The sequence below is a fragment of the Gymnoscopelus braueri genome, assembly GCF_963280865.1.
Source record: "Gymnoscopelus braueri genome assembly, chromosome: 7".
Lineage (NCBI taxonomy): Eukaryota > Metazoa > Chordata > Actinopteri > Myctophiformes > Myctophidae > Gymnoscopelus > Gymnoscopelus braueri.
In genome coordinates, this window is record NC_137608.1 from 38407912 (window position 1) to 38423914 (window position 16003).

The following is a 16003-nucleotide window of genomic DNA, read 5'->3' on the forward strand; positions in this document are numbered from 1 at the left end:
TACAGCTATTGATTTGCATGCTTATTTTGTTAGTTTTTTTAAACTGTTTTTCGACAATCAGTAAATGTCCTTTTTGTAGAAAACAATCTGTAAAAAAAAACATTCGGTTGTCTTCCTCTGAGTAAGTCCAGAATTTTGACAAACTTACCAAAATGGATCCACTGGAAAGGCATCTATATAGAAGGTATTCCATAGTCATTTCAATTCCAATTAATTCTGGAATTATCAAAAAAATAAGAAAATCTAATTGATCAAATCAATCTACGTAATAACTAGACCTATCAATAGTTTCCAGAGTTGACTGGAATTGAAGTGACCTCTTAATGTGTTCTCTTTCTCTCACACACACACACACACACACACACACACACACACACACACACACACACACACACACACACACACACACACACACACACATCTATGCTGCCTAACTTAACACCCTTGACACCATTTAAAGCAGTCATGCTGGAAAAAAAAAGTTTGATAAAGATATGTACAAAAGCTAATTTCTAATAATTAAAACCAACTCCATATCCATATCATTCAGTGCGATGCTGGTGTCACAACTTCGTCCTAGTAAGTACCGTTCCTCTTTAGCTACACAAATGCACACAAAAGAACACCAAAAGGGACTAGTATTACAAGAAAAAAAATAAAACAGTACAAAAAAAATGTAAGTGACAAATAAAAGACAACCCATGTGTAAAGTGTAAACATATCCAATCTGCTACAGGTTATGAGGAGGCTGTGTGGCCTACTGGCTTTGAACTAAGCTGATTGTACTTAATTTCACCTTAGTGTCCATTGAAATGTCATACAGTATACAAATAAATGCCAAGTGCCTTTTAATCCTCATGCCTTTGTAAAAATGTTCAAAGTGGTTGGCAGCAGTAGTATTCTAATAACATGCCACCGAGCAAACGTCCAGACAAAAACACCTCAGTTTTGGGGATGTGGACTTCTCAGGGCGAGGATTTAGCTGCAGGTCAGAGAGACAAATAGCGTGCAAACAAAGTAAGAAAAGTTGCTTAAACAAAATGACTGGACTGCCATAGATACCCCCCCCCCCACAAAAATTTGCTTAACAGCACCCAGTATCTAGGCGCTGAATTGTCCTTTCGTGGGATTTCCCTGTTGTCATTGAAGGCATAGTTAGCCGATATATGATACATGTGAACAGCACATTACAAACATGCTGCAGAAGTACAGACACTAGCTGCATACACACTGCCTCACAGCAAGAGGAAACCTGTCACATCACAGACAAAGAAAATACTGCATCTGTTCAGATGGGGAGTTTCTTTTTTTCTCTCCCCCTAGAAGAATTTGTAAATACACACTTAAAAGAGAGAATAATGGCATTTAGAGACTTAAGCTGCAGTGACAGGTACCGTTCTGTTAATTCAAGACAGGGCACAGAGGGTTGGGCTGGGTGAGGCCAACGTAGTAGTGCTCAAAAGGGCGGGCCGACTTCTGCTCCGTTTTTGCAGTTCACGGAAAGCCGAGGATCCGAGGCCTTGACGGGCACAGCATAATCAGAGCCTCAGATGTCCATGTAGTCGTCCTCCTCATCCGACTCGCTCTCCAGGGACGACTCCTGGCTGGAGGTCTCCTGCACCTCCAGAGCCGGCTGGCTCAGTGTGTCTTTCTTCACTGTGGCCGCCGACTGGGAGGACAGGATGACGTTCTGAACGGGAAGGAACAGCAAGGGACACTGGTAAGTGTTAGATATTCAATGGCCAGATGGAGAGGTCATGTTTGGACTTACGCACATACATGAGTGCACACATAACATACTGTGTACACACACACACACACGCACGTACGTTTGTATTACTATACTTGTACGGACATCAACATTTTAGGATGGTGATTTTAAGAAAACTATTTTAGTTACCCATACCCTAGGTGGGGTTGGCGAAAGGGCCTACTCTGTGTGGAGTTTGCATGTTCTCCCCGTGTCTCCTAGGGTAGTTAATACCCTCACAAAAACATGTAGTAATCCTGGTCGCTATACTGCCTCCCCCATGACAGCCGGGGCGCCTGATGGAGGGGAAGGGAACTGGTTGGAATAACGTGTTCCTTCCACGCGCTACGTCCAACCAGGGAAACTCCCCCCTGTCAGGTGACAAGAAGGTCAGTTGGCTCTCATGCCTGAAGGAAGCATGAGCTCGGCCCTGGCCTCCCTACTGTGGGGGACTGGTGTAGTGCTGGTGTAGGGCTGGTGTAGCGCCCAGGATCACTTAGGAAATTGGCACCGGGTGAAAAAAATGGGTTACAAAAATCGCGGGATAAAAAATTTAGAAAAAAAAAAAAAAAAAAAAAACTATTTTAGATTTTGTTTTGAACCCTAAAGACCATTACACACCAGGAGCGATGTGAATAAACGATACCAAAAAGCAACACAATTATTTCGAATCAAACTTTTACTTTGGTGGCGCCTCATTCACACAGGTTGATGAAATAATTACGTCGTATGACTCGCTTGAATTGCCTCGTTATTATCACGCTCAGTGTGCATGTACCCATAACACTAACAGCAGTTTAAATGAATGCGAATTAAGTGTACGGACCTTAACCCTACAGCCAAAAATAGCAGATCTACAAGTTAGAGGTTGTAGATCGGCTGTATTCGGCTTGTGACACCGGTGCGTAACCAAGTGTAAATCAGGCCAAACTCTAAAATCCGACTCCTAATGTCTAATCCTAACCCCAACCTAAATCCTTTCCTAACTCCACAAATCTTGTTGAACCATAAAACAACCATTTCTCCAGTGAGGACTAGGAAATGGTTCTCACAATGTCAATTTATTTCTACTATACTTGTGGGGACATTTGGCCCTTATAAGCACGCACGCACGCACGCACACACACACACACACACACACACACACACACACACACACACACACACACACACACACACACACACACACACACACACACACACACACACACACACACACACACACACACACACACACACACACACACACACACACACACACACACACACACACACACAGTACCTTGAGCCTCTGCTTGGTTTCTTCTGAGATGCTGCCTTTGGGTGAGAGTAACGTGGGTGTGGGCGGTGTTACTGTGATCTCCGGGGGGAACTTGGTCACCGTGGAAGGGATGAAAAGCTTTGGCATGTTGGGAGGGATCCGTGAACGGATTCGACTGGGATCTGGAAGTTTAGACAGCTCACCACTGGCATACTGCTGCTGGTCTGATTGAGAGAGAAGAAGAACTGAACCTAGTGCTGGAGGTTGCACGTTTATTTGATGCAAAATCAAAATCAAACTGGCACATTTATGAGACACACCACCTGCCTTATTCCATGGAGGCACAAAGGGCCTCTCATTAAAGACTAATGAAAATCAGGAAAAAGTACCAAAATGATGGCACTAATGATGGGATATTATTCATCTAGTCTAGACCACCTGATGTAGTGAAAATGCTGCAAGCTTCTCTGGCAAATGAATGAATGGTGAATAGGAACAGACTGGACTCCTGGCTCAACAGGAAACCCACGCAATCAAACTGCTTCATGTTTGATCACGGTTTATAAAATAAAAGATGGCCTTGTCTGTGAAAAAAAGATAGAAAATACAGGCAAGTAATCCTGTCTGTGCTGAAAGAATGGGTTGATATTTCAGCTCAATTTGCCATAACCAGCTGGTCATTGACTGGTTAACAACCAGCAAAGTGGAGCTTCTTGATAATCAAATTGTACTAACCAAATGTATTCCAGCTAATATTTTAGTTACACCAGCACTGCTGTGACAGTGAAGCAAAACCAAATCCCAAATCCAGTCTTTTAATAAACTGTAGATGTGTCCACAGAAATACAGCATTTTAACATTCAAATGTACATTTTTTAAAATAAAATAAACTTGGAAAGGGGCACTCCACAGAGCACATATTTCAACCAGGCCTAGGATGGTTAAAAAAAAAAAGCTTTCTGTAACAAGCGGTGACATTTTGCCACAGTTGTGGCACCGCTGTGGTTCTAGGTAAAATCGCCTTTAGCTCTGTGTTGTGTAGTAAAGGCCCGTCAATATGTAATTCAACCTTAGGGTCAATGCATTCATGATTTCTGAGATTTTCTTTTGTCAAACAGGCCCCTCCCACAAACTTTGGAAGACAAAATATATCCAATCAATATGTAATATCAACCATGAGGCCAATCCATTAAGTGGTGTCCGATATTAGCTCTGGAAGGAAGGGAAGAAGGAAAGATAGAAGGAAGGAAATGGAAAGAAAAAGACAGACAGACAGACAGACAAACAGACAGACAGACAGACAGACAGACAGACAGACAGACAGACAGACAGACAGACAGACAGACAGACAGACAGACAGACAGACAGACAGACAGACAGACAGACAGACACACACACACGTAAAAACAATCTCTGTTCCTGGCCTGGCGGAGAGATAATACAAATATAATATAAAAATATAGTAATCCAGGGCTTCTTACCACTGCAAGACTGTGTGGCACTACATGTGGCGGGTTCCTCCTGGTACCAGCCAGCCCCTGCAGCGTCTTGCCCAGGAGATACAGTGGCCATCTTCATTTGTTGGCAAAGGTGAGACTCTTGCTGGCGGTACGACAAGCCTTCTGGGGGTTCCTCTCGCTCTTCTGTAGATACATCACAAGGTCACAACAACCAGAGGTTTTAAGCATGATTTATACAGATTTATAACAAAAATCGCAGATCTACAAGGACATATACAACACATGCTGTGATGTGTTGTGAGCTCGGCTACATTCGGTGCATGACACCGATTTACAACTAATAACTAGAAGTTCTAATCAAGAACTAGAACTCAGGTTTCATCAGAGGCGTCATTTCATAAAGAAACTAGGGGGTGGCAAAAAAAAAAAGAGGGATGTATGCTAATGAATTAATGGTTAGACAACACGTGTCTATAACTGTGTTTATAAAAAAATATATCTTTTTGTATTCCCAATATGACATTGACAGGGGGAGATTACATATAAATAGTAACTTTAAACCTGGTTCGAGTAATACCACAAGATATCCTCACTTTCTAAGAGTCCATGTTGTGCAATGCACATACAGTACAACAGGTTACTGTAGAATATACTGACTGACAGTCACATACGCACAAGGCGGCACAGGCGCACGCTTACACACACACCCACCCACCCACCCACACAGACCCACACCCACACACACACACACCCACCCCATCAGTTCATCCAATACGAACTAAGTACACAAGAGTAAACACACAAAACTAAGCGTCCATAAAAAGCTTGTGCTGGGATTTGCGATTTGCAATGAAATTGTTGCATAATTCTGAATTTCACAAATCATATTAGAACAAGGTTAAATCTACAGCATGTACGGCATATGTCACATGTAGAAATGGATGGATGCAGTGTTCGAAATGACACTGGTACAGTATACATGCAAACACATACATAAATGTGCCCCGCCCACATGCAAAAATGTGCCATCAATGCAGTTCATTTTATACAGAGAATCTCTAGCTGGGACAGAAACATTATTCCCTTTTTGCAATGCCTCGAGGATAGAGTATGCTGTTAATTACGTTGTCAAACAGACCAGAGCTAGGTTAGGTTGCATCCCATGACTATTATGAGGTTAAATGTGAACGCTAGGGGTGGCAAATTCCATCCCCATGGAACCCAAATGACGACCCTGGGGTTCATGCTACTATTATACTGCACTAACAACTGGCCATTATTCATCATATTTCACCCTGACTTTCTGTTTCCCACCCATGGGGGTAGGTGTAAAAGAATTGGATACGGTATCCAAGCATGGCTGCCCATTTATTTCAATGAAACTTGCTGACCCAGTGCATACACTGCTAGGGGACACCGTCCTTCCGGGTGAAGGTCCATAGAGCAGTTGTTGTCAAAGTGGGGTTCGGGGACCCCCAGGGGTCCTTGAGGGAGTTCCAGGGGGTCCCCAGGTAAAAGATAGATAGTTAAGGATGGGTCTGTAACTCAGAGAGTGTACAAATGGAACCAAATGGACCCTAACAGGTCCATTTGGTTCCATTTGTACACTTCTAACTGCCTGTGAGCTCTCCTGCTGAGAGAGTAGTATATTAAAGCAATAAGCCACTAGAAGTCACAGTTTACAGAGTATTTTATAATGGCTGACGGGCGTAGTGAGCCTCTCAGCCATTATAAAATAGAGGTAAACTGAGACCTTTGTGTGGCTTATTGCTTTTCTAAAACGGTTACAGATATGGCAACATCAAAATCATAGCCACGTCCCAATTAAAACAGTTCTTAATAATTCACTACAAGAACTTCTACAAGAAAGTAGTTCCCGGCTACCAGGAAGAGCAACTTCCTGACAGAGACTAGTGCCCGTTTACTCAGCCAGTCCAGATGGCTGTGTGCTAGACATTTCCCAAACAAACATATAGAGAAACAACACTTAACTGTTCGCTCAATCTCATTGCAACTAAGGCCCTGTTTAGACTGGCTGCCAAAACCAGCCTAAATCAGATTTATGCCATATCCAGATTGGAATCCAATTTGTTTTATGAAGTCTGAACAGAAAAAAGTCACATGGAATCCCGATATTTACAAATCCGACTTGACCCACATTCAGAGGTGGTTTCAAATGCAAATCTGATTCCTAAAGATGAGTCTCAGTCTGAACGCTCTAACCTGCTCTAACCAGCGAAGTCGCATATCTAACTGTCCAAAACGTCACTTGCAGCGCGACCCAAGCGCCACTGACGTCATTGAGCACAATAATTGATTTTTTATCTACGTGCGAAGAGTAATCGTAATGAAAACAAAACAATAGCGGTATTATTTATATTATATTATTTTGACGGAAGAAATGGCGAGTTGAGATATTTTCCAGCGTTTTCATGCATGTACTTGTCTTTGTGTCTTCTGTTGTTGTCGCTTGTCTGTTATGTTGAGTTCCTTAAACGTAAGCAAGCAACTAGCGCCTACGTCATGACGTTGTTACCACAGCAACCAAAGGAGATAGGTCGCGCAGGGCGGCTCTGGGTTGACATTTAAATCAGTCTGAACACACAGATCTGATCACTTGCAAATAACAGTGTGAACAGTCGGTCCAAAATATCAGATATGAGAAATAAATCGGATTTGACTGCTGTCTAAACATAGCCTCACATAGCCAGATTATATCACTGCGTGGATATGAGTCTGGTGCTTCTATGAGGATTTTTTTCCCCCAAGGGGGCGGGATCAAAACAATGGCTCTCGACACAATTGGTTAGACCTACAACCAACTACCAATTACAGTTTCCCACATTTGAATACTGGGCCCTGACTGGTCACCCCAGACTTCAGGAGCAGGAAATGGATTCACAATGGAGCGGTGCCAGACCCAAATCGCAGAGGGCAATTTTTTTTTGCACTGGCAGATTCGTCTGGTCCCAGGCTAGTCTAAACAGGGCCTTAAGAATAGAAATGCATAATTCTTCAAAGCCAGATTTAGCTACTACGTCTGTGAACTTCCCGTGTAAACGACTAACCTAGCTACTTAGCCTGTGAATCATGATGATGATGAAGACCACAGCCAAAGATCACGTGATCACAACAAAATGGAGCTGGTTTGGTTTAGTATTATAGGATTTATAAAAATCAAATTTTCTCTGCTTTCCATTGCTTTTTGGCGAAAACAAGCTATATTCAACTGCCCACAACTATGGAATGGATTATCGCGGCGGCACAATTCTTTTTCTCAGATTCTACGAGACCCCCCTACGTCTTTTAAAGCAATCAGCGGGTGGATCGTCGTGAAGAATAATAATCTATGATTTTTCAAAGGTTAGTTAAAACGCTCGGAATCGCTGGCAAGGGCAGCCATAGATGATGTTTAACTCTGGCAGTCAATGAGTTAATGCAATGTTTAGTGCAGAATTGAAGATGGGTGATGGCTAATTTAACTCATTCAGTGCCATGCTTATTTATGGAATTTTGGCTCTGAGTGCCACAACCAAAATTCATTGTAAAAAAAAAAGTGCTTAGGAGCCGAGATACAGCCTTTTTTAGTAAGTAGTTAAAGGGATACTTCACTTTAGGGCCGGGGACACATTTAAAAAAAATATTAAAAATAAATGAAAAAAGTTATGGAAAATTCATGGCCACGCATTAGAGTGTCCTACTAATGTGTGAGGGGGCCATGAATTTTCCATAACTTTTTTCATTTATTTTTAATATTTTTTTTAAATGTGTCCCCGGCCCGAAAGTGAAGTATCCCTTTAAACAAAGAGTGAATGGAGCAGCAAATCTTGAAATCATCATATCTTGGGTTCTGAACCTTTAAAAAAAAAAAAAGAAAGACGTCCTGTGGCACCCAGGGCTATTTAGACGTCGGACGTCTTAGACGTCCTGTGGCACTGAATGAGTTAAGCAGCCACACCTGGCCTGAGCTCAGCTGGTTTTGACTGAAGAAGCTCATGTGAGTTCTTGCTAACCAAATTAACGGTACAAAAGATACACACAATAAAAACTGAATTTATACTATGCTATCTTTCTGCCCTCAGGTACAAAGGCAGTATCCCTGTATTCTAAGCACATGTGTCAGCGTGGCGTTAAGGAGGTGTTAAATGTGTGTATGTCTAACATGCACTGTATGGTAACAAATGACAGCTCACCCTGTGGCCTCAAAGATTACCAAGGAAACCAGTAGATTGTAGACATCAGCGTAGCACTGACAGACACGAAGCTGTGCCTGTGAGACGGTGTAGGTTTCATGCGAATGCACGCACACACAGGTCTTCAAGCTTTTCATTGTTCAATTAGTCCTCGCATAAACGCATGCCCACAGACACCCACCCACACACAGGAATACCTGCTAGCATTAGGCAGTGAAATGGCCTACCCTCAATAACCCTGCCCCCACATCCTGCACTACAGATTAAAAGGTGTTGTGATATATGCTCTATTTTTTGTAACAATAAGTGTCAATATATACTACAAAAATCCACACACTGGTTAGAAATGCACAATGTTTTTGATCAATAGATCTCCTATTTGTACCCGCCGTATCTGCGTTTGTTTTGTGAACAGAAAATAAATGTTCAGGTCGGGTACCAATATCATCCAGGACAGGATCAATAAGTAAAATTGGAAGTGATTAAACAACAGATGGCTACTATGGTGCTGAAAAAGCCTATGGCTTGATGTATTTTTCAACAACAAGCCCGCTGCTATCCGACGGTCGAAAGACGCTTCCCTACGACTTGCGACCCGCCGCGACAGTGTACCACCGCCCATTCAACAGCAGATTTTCTGCAACAGACGCTTTCCAACACTTACCGCCGCCGACGTCGGTGCGGTGGAGAGCTACCTTTACTGAACAAACACTGGGGGCAGCAGTGGCTCAGGACGCAGAGCGGCTACTTGGGAATCGGAAGTTCCCGGTTCGATGACCGGCTAGGTGACCGGCTGGGTTAAATGTCCTTGAGCAAGATACTGTACTTCCCACATGTTTTTACCAATGAATTTCTAAAACCTTTCTAAAATATTTCACCTGATTTCCAGGTGTGCAATTCCCAAAGACAGGCAGTGTAGCGAAAATAATACATAGAATGGTATACTAGAAGAACGGGGGGTTCCATGATCACGCATCAACCAGGTACGTTTGGGCAGCCGGTCTGGTCATCACAGAAGCAGGGCAGTGGTCAACAGAGGTAAGAAAGAGGCACTGGAGCAACTCATTTTCATCAGAACCTGACGAAGATGTAATTCACATCAAAATGTTGTCCCCTTTTGTACTCTCACCTTAATAAAAAGTTAAATACATCCGAATTGCTCCAGTGCTCTTACCTCTATAGAATGGTATACCTTTGTGTGTAAAACATGCAGTAGAGAGAATTCCATTGCAAATGTCATGCCACATTTTTGCTAAAATACCTATTCTAGGGCATAGCGCACTGGAGTACAAGACTCATTATGGCATTCAACCATATTATAATTATTATTTTTTAACTAATCTTCCATTGACTTGACATGAACAACGGAAACAGACACTCGTTCACTTTCACTCTTGCACGTTAACAGTAGACACCTCTACTGTTCAGCATTTACTGAACGATTGGATGTGGTTTCGGTCAGAACTGTTCCTGATTCAGTGTGAGGGAATGAGTGACGACGCAACACAGGAAATAGTACTGGACCAACTGGTGAACATTTGTTGTGTCACTTGATTGATTCATACTCGAGTGAGGGCGTCACGTTACAAAAGAATAGATCTACAAGCTTACAACACATCACGCTGCAGCACGTTGTGAGCTTGCAGGTCATGTGAAGTGCGGTTTACATTAGGCTGCAATCACGCAGCCCGTTCGGCGCAAAACTGCTTTATTATGTTATATATCTTTCATGTAATGTTTTGAACATGTTTTTGATTAACAAAATCAATAGCCCAAAACAATGCATAGCCAAATATCTTTCCAGAACACTGGAAAACAGGTTTTCGAATTTCTAAATATTTCCAGGAATTTCATGACCGTTGGAAGTTTGGAACCCTGAACCCTTAGCTGCTCCCGATGAACAGGTTGGTGCCTTAATAATACAATAACAATAGCATTCACTGAGAGAGTGTCGCTCATCACTAATCGGAAGAATAACAGGAGAAATTACTAATCGGAAGCAGAGCGGGAGAAAGGGAGTGTTGGCAGGTACGCACATGTCGTCAAGCTTTCCATAGTTCAAACAGTGCACACAGACACACACACACACGTCTTCAGGAGTCGACTGTCTCGACTCCATGTCAGCCAATGTCACACCAGTAGCCAAAAATGTGGGTGTACTACTGGACTCTGTCTTGAGGCCCAGCCCAGGTAAAAACTGTGGTTCGTACATGCTTTTTCCACCTAAGAAGCACATAATTAGACCAGTCCTTTCTACCCCTAACCTTCACAAAGTTGTCAATGCACTCATTTCATCTCGCCTGGACTATTGTAACGCCCTCTATTCAATGCTCAGCAAGGGATCCATACACCGCCTGCAGCTGGTGCAGAATGCGGCTGCCAGACTCATTGCTGGGACTAGGAGATCAGAGCACATAACCCGGTACTAGCTGCACTGCACTGGCTGCCAGTAGCCTTTAGAATTGATTTAAAGATTTTATTGTTAACTTTTAGAGCTCAAAATTTAAAAGTTCTGGCACCTCAATAGCAGAGCTGCTGGAACCCCATGTGCCTGTCCGTCGCCTGAGGTCCTCTGATTCGGCTCTACTAGATGTTCCTAAGTCTAGGCGGGTGACCGGGCCTTTGCCATCAGGGCCCCTCCTAGACTCTGGAACAGCCTCCCATTGGACCTCAGGTTTGCTAGCTCCATAATCATTTTTCAAAAACCAATTTTTATTTAAAAAAAAAGCCTTTTAGCCCCCTAACAGCAGAAATGTATGCATATATTCTCATTCTGTGTTGTCTTTGTTGCTGTAATTGTTTATTTTTGTTTGTTGTTAAGCACTTTGTAACTTTGTTTAAAAAGGTGCTTTATAAATAAAGTTTCTTATTATCATTATTATTATTCAAGCTTTTCTGCTTTACAATTACAGACACAGCTAATATTTATTTTGATTATTTAGTTATTGTTTGTTTATTTCTTTGCTTAATAGTCATATAAACAACATTTCATTTTTGGTCATAATCTCCTGAAATGCTTTGTAGAGTTTGTGACCTCTCCACCACCATCATGAGATTGCTGGTAGCTTCCTGTAAAAGTACATACTGCACTATTAATGAGATTGATGGCTTTCCTGTAGCTTCCTTTAAAAAGGTCAGGGGCCTTGATGTAACCCACGACAAAAAGTTGTCTGTGACATTCCAGGGGATAATACTAAACCTGGAAAGTACATGTGAGAACAGGCACAAAACAGCTGCCTGTATGAACTACCAACAGCTACAGCTATGAGATCTGGTTTCAAACAAAGTTACGAGTTTATCTTGGCTGTAATTATATCATATATGCATATTGGAGATTCACTTTATCTCTTATTTCAGACCTACAATGTCAGTGACCTCAGGTTCAAGTAGCTGGTCCTAGATGGTGAAATACAAATTAATCATCACCAACAGAACATTCATAGGTTTATAAGCCACTTATTTTAAACAGCTCTGGGATTTCATAATGCTAAACAAAAAAAGGTCACAATCTTACCGAGACATCATTCTTACTTAATTAGGAGCCAGACAAAGAAAGCCCAATAGGCAAAATAAACCAGGTCAGACATTATGTAACATTCAGCTGGGAAAGGCCAAGTGTGCCCCCTGCTGGTCAGACTATGACTATGCACAGGAGATATATCACAGCTGCACAGACACCCTCGAGCATTGCACACACACACACACACACACACACACACACACACACACACACACACACACACACACACACGTTCAAGATTATGACTCAAAGATAGTATTTGCTTTCTAAAACAAGAGTTCCAACGTAAAGAGTGACATTAAAGTGGTAACAGCCTGCTCACACATTACAGCAGACAAAGTAGACTGAGCAACTCCTCCGAGAGGAGAGGTGATTAAAGGAGGCTACTGACCTGTGTGTGGTAGGAAGGCCATGGCTGCAGCAGGGTGACTGGCTATTCTTCTGTGCTGTGGCTGCTCGTGGAAGACAGAGGAGGCCAAAGGTTTGGGCACCTTGCCAGGGGGTTCGTACGGTACTTTGGCAGGCTGGCTGTCCTGGGCAGACAGGGGGTGGCAGGAGCCGTGGCTGAGCAGGACTGGCGTTGGCAACGAGGCAGGGAAGAAAATATCACGGTGGTCCTTGGCGTACTTAGGTGTGGTCGGGGCATCGCCGGCAGACTGCGGACAGAGGAAGTAGCAGTGGTAATGAAGTGAGAGACTGACCTTGGTTATCCATCTGCAGTACCGATAGACACCCCCGCCCCCCCCCCCCCGCCCCCCCAACCACCCCCTGTACAGGTACAATGCTGAGAACTGCACATCCTCTTCCCTGGAGGCAGAGTCATAATTGTGCAGGATTCAGAGCCATGGAAACGGGATGAGTCACAGTCGATACCGCTGCACTTTTTCAGAACAATACTGAACAACACCTATTATGCAATGCTGTCCACACTGGGAGGCTAGGATATCTTATACAATGTTGCGAGGACTTCCCTGGGGGATCAGACGGTTACTTTGTGTGCTCTGGACCCTGTGTCTCAGTGGGCTGGTTTTGATGATGACAACTCCAGGGAATGCTGCTACTTTCTTGGGTGTCTTTTGAGGACCACTCATAAACACACAAACAACCTATGACAACAGCCGCCTTGCTCCCACGGTCGCTGTCATGGCAACGCAGAGGAGCAGTTAAAGGCAATGAATACACTTTCTCTCCACAGTTTTACCCTCTAAACGGCATCGACATTGAACTGGAAAACATGCCATCTTCTGTTAGATGCATCAAAACTGGACAAATGTATACAAGATGAAACTATATAAATTAGGGGAAAATTTATTCCAGCACCTGGTGGACCATAGCATATCCCAAAACACAATCATGGCAATGAAAGTTATATAGTTGGTTTTGGTTTCCACTTGACAATGTTACTTTTCAGGAAGTGGAAAAAAGAACCAGGGTTCCAATGGATCCAATGTAGTTATTTGGTCGCAAGCTTTAAAAAGAAAATCATTTTCATTGGTTAAATATTTATAAAACCCACAAAGAGTTAACCACTCTCAACCTGGCGTCACTAACTTGGGTATGTAATGATAGGCAACACTTTTCAGAATATTTCACTATTCTTCAAAAAAAGATTGTAGATCAGCTATTCTCACTATTTTTGAGCGACACCGTCATACAGTAAACTAGGGCATAAAATAGGGCAATAAAACATAAAAAGATTAAAGTGGACATACAAGGTTTCTGCCTGACAGCGATCATATGCAGACTAATCCAATCACTGTCCAGAGCACGTGACAATATCCAATATGGATTCTTGCACACCGGATTCATGCCCAAAACATCAGAATTGACCATCAAAGTGTGCGACAGTTTTGTCTACCACCACGTAATTTACCAGTAACACGGTCTTCTGGCTACTTTTATTCAGTTATGCTCTGAGTCAGAGCTTGTATCACAAAGCTGCCGACAAATCACATGGAAGACCTACTTGCGTTAAAAAAAAAACACAGCTGCCCCCAAAAATCCTAAGGCGACAATTGATCTCCTCAACTATACACAGGCACCATCATGCACATAAAAGTATACACACACACAAGAGTTCTAACACTACCCTTGGTGATTCACATTGTCATTAATTAAACATACAATAGACAAATGCAAGCCAGTGCCCCAGGAAACACTATACCTGAAAACATAGCAGTAGATATCATGCAGTCACGCTGCGGGTTCCTCAGGTGTTCACCGTGCGATAAAAGTGGGCTGCTGGCAGCCTACCCCAACAGAGTATCAAACAATGGTGGTTCTCTGCAATTACTGAGATGGGGCTTTAAATCAGCTTATCGCAGCTATGGATGTCATCCGAGGCTATGGTCATCTTTCAAACACAATAGGAAAGGCAGGCTGACCTAACATTTTAATTAAATTGCCTCCCTAAACAAGACTGATGACAAGAGCTCCTTTGTGATGTTAAATCTCTACATTCGTCCATAAGAAGAGCTCAATATTCCAACAGGGCTAAGCCTGCCAATTCAGTGGGTGACACTACAGTGTGGTTTAGACGCGACTCCAGATGTGTCGCTCACAAAAATGTATTTTCGCCTGAAAAAGTGTTGACGTGTCACATTCTTTTAACGACATCACACACCGCTTTGTCGCCGAAGCATAAATCAGGCTTCAGAGGACAGGAGAGCAGGTGAAAGACGACGCTCTTTGCCACATAGGCTACATTCACGTTTATTAATCGTCATGCCTTGCAGATCTAGCAAAAACAACATGAATAAATGAAAGGGAACCCAGCGTAGCACAACACCACCGCTGATTCTGTGGCTAAGAACTACAGACAGCAGGCCTACTGAAGGCTCTACAGTTGTGGGGGCTTGAAGTTGAAAGAATGAAGTTGTTTATTGAGTTTAGAACACAGGGGCGCGCAGACAGGTACTTTTTCATTTTCTTTGCACTCCAAGACCCCTGGATGAGTCACTCACATAGCTCATCTCATAAAAGCACCTGATGCACAAACAGACACAAGTAGCCATTAGATGGACTTCATAAACATCTAAAACCTCATTATGTAGAATTATATAATCTAAAGTATAAGTATAACATGGACCATAACGGAAAGCAAATATGACCACATGAATAGGATTAATTATAATCTGTATATAATAATCTGTCACAATGGCAGTGACCCAATTACATCCGGCAATAAAGTCCCTATTCAGTATGCAGATGCACCTGGAATGTGCTAGCTAGCTTCACACGCTCTTAACACTAAAAACTCAAGTCCAAAGTCCCATTCATGCACCTGGCATCATAAAAAGAATATGGTAACACTATGCGATGCATCCCAAGACAATAATGTTTTATAAACATACAATGCATTATAATCTACTTATAATGCTGTTTAGTTATAAGAACTATACTCATAATGCTTTGTAACAATATGACACATTATGAAGCATTTTATAATGACTTATAAAAGGTCAAGTATAAATGCATTGTGGTCGGCTTATACAGTAACACTGTATAATTACAGTTCTAAGCACTAATAAGTACTCATAATGCAATCATAACACATTGTAAACCCTTTTATAATGACTTATAAAGGTGAAGTATCATTACTGGTCACTCACAGACCTTTTCTTTTGGCCAGGATCATAGTTTTTCATAAAATAATTCTTCATTATAATTCTCATAGTTATAATACATGATTATATAATGATATATGTGTCACATAAGTAACGATTATTGTTATTAAGCATTATGATTATTTATGAGTCATTTTAATTATATTTATACAGTGTTATAAACAGATTATAATGCCTCATAAGTATATTTACA

At 42.2% G+C, this 16003-nt stretch overlaps 1 protein-coding gene across 6 annotated transcripts in view; it reads right to left on the minus strand.

Moving 5' to 3' along the window:
• Positions 1–320: 320 nt before the first annotated feature.
• cabin1 (calcineurin binding protein 1) overlaps positions 321–16003 on the minus strand; it is a 71053-nt gene continuing 55370 nt past the window's right edge. For 4 of the 6 annotated variants that reach the window (XM_080433936.1, XM_080433935.1, XM_080433934.1 and 1 more), the window contains 4 exons: positions 12576–12840; positions 4493–4654; positions 3033–3235; positions 321–1717 (listed from right to left, as the gene is read on the minus strand). In XM_080433936.1, the coding sequence (XP_080290062.1) occupies positions 1547–1717; positions 3033–3235; positions 4493–4654; positions 12576–12840 (801 nt within the window). In that variant the 3' untranslated portion in view covers positions 321–1546. The remainder of the gene's footprint in view (positions 1718–3032; positions 3236–4492; positions 4655–12575; positions 12841–16003) is intronic. The other 2 variants (XM_080433937.1, XM_080433933.1) reach the window with 1 other exon arrangement.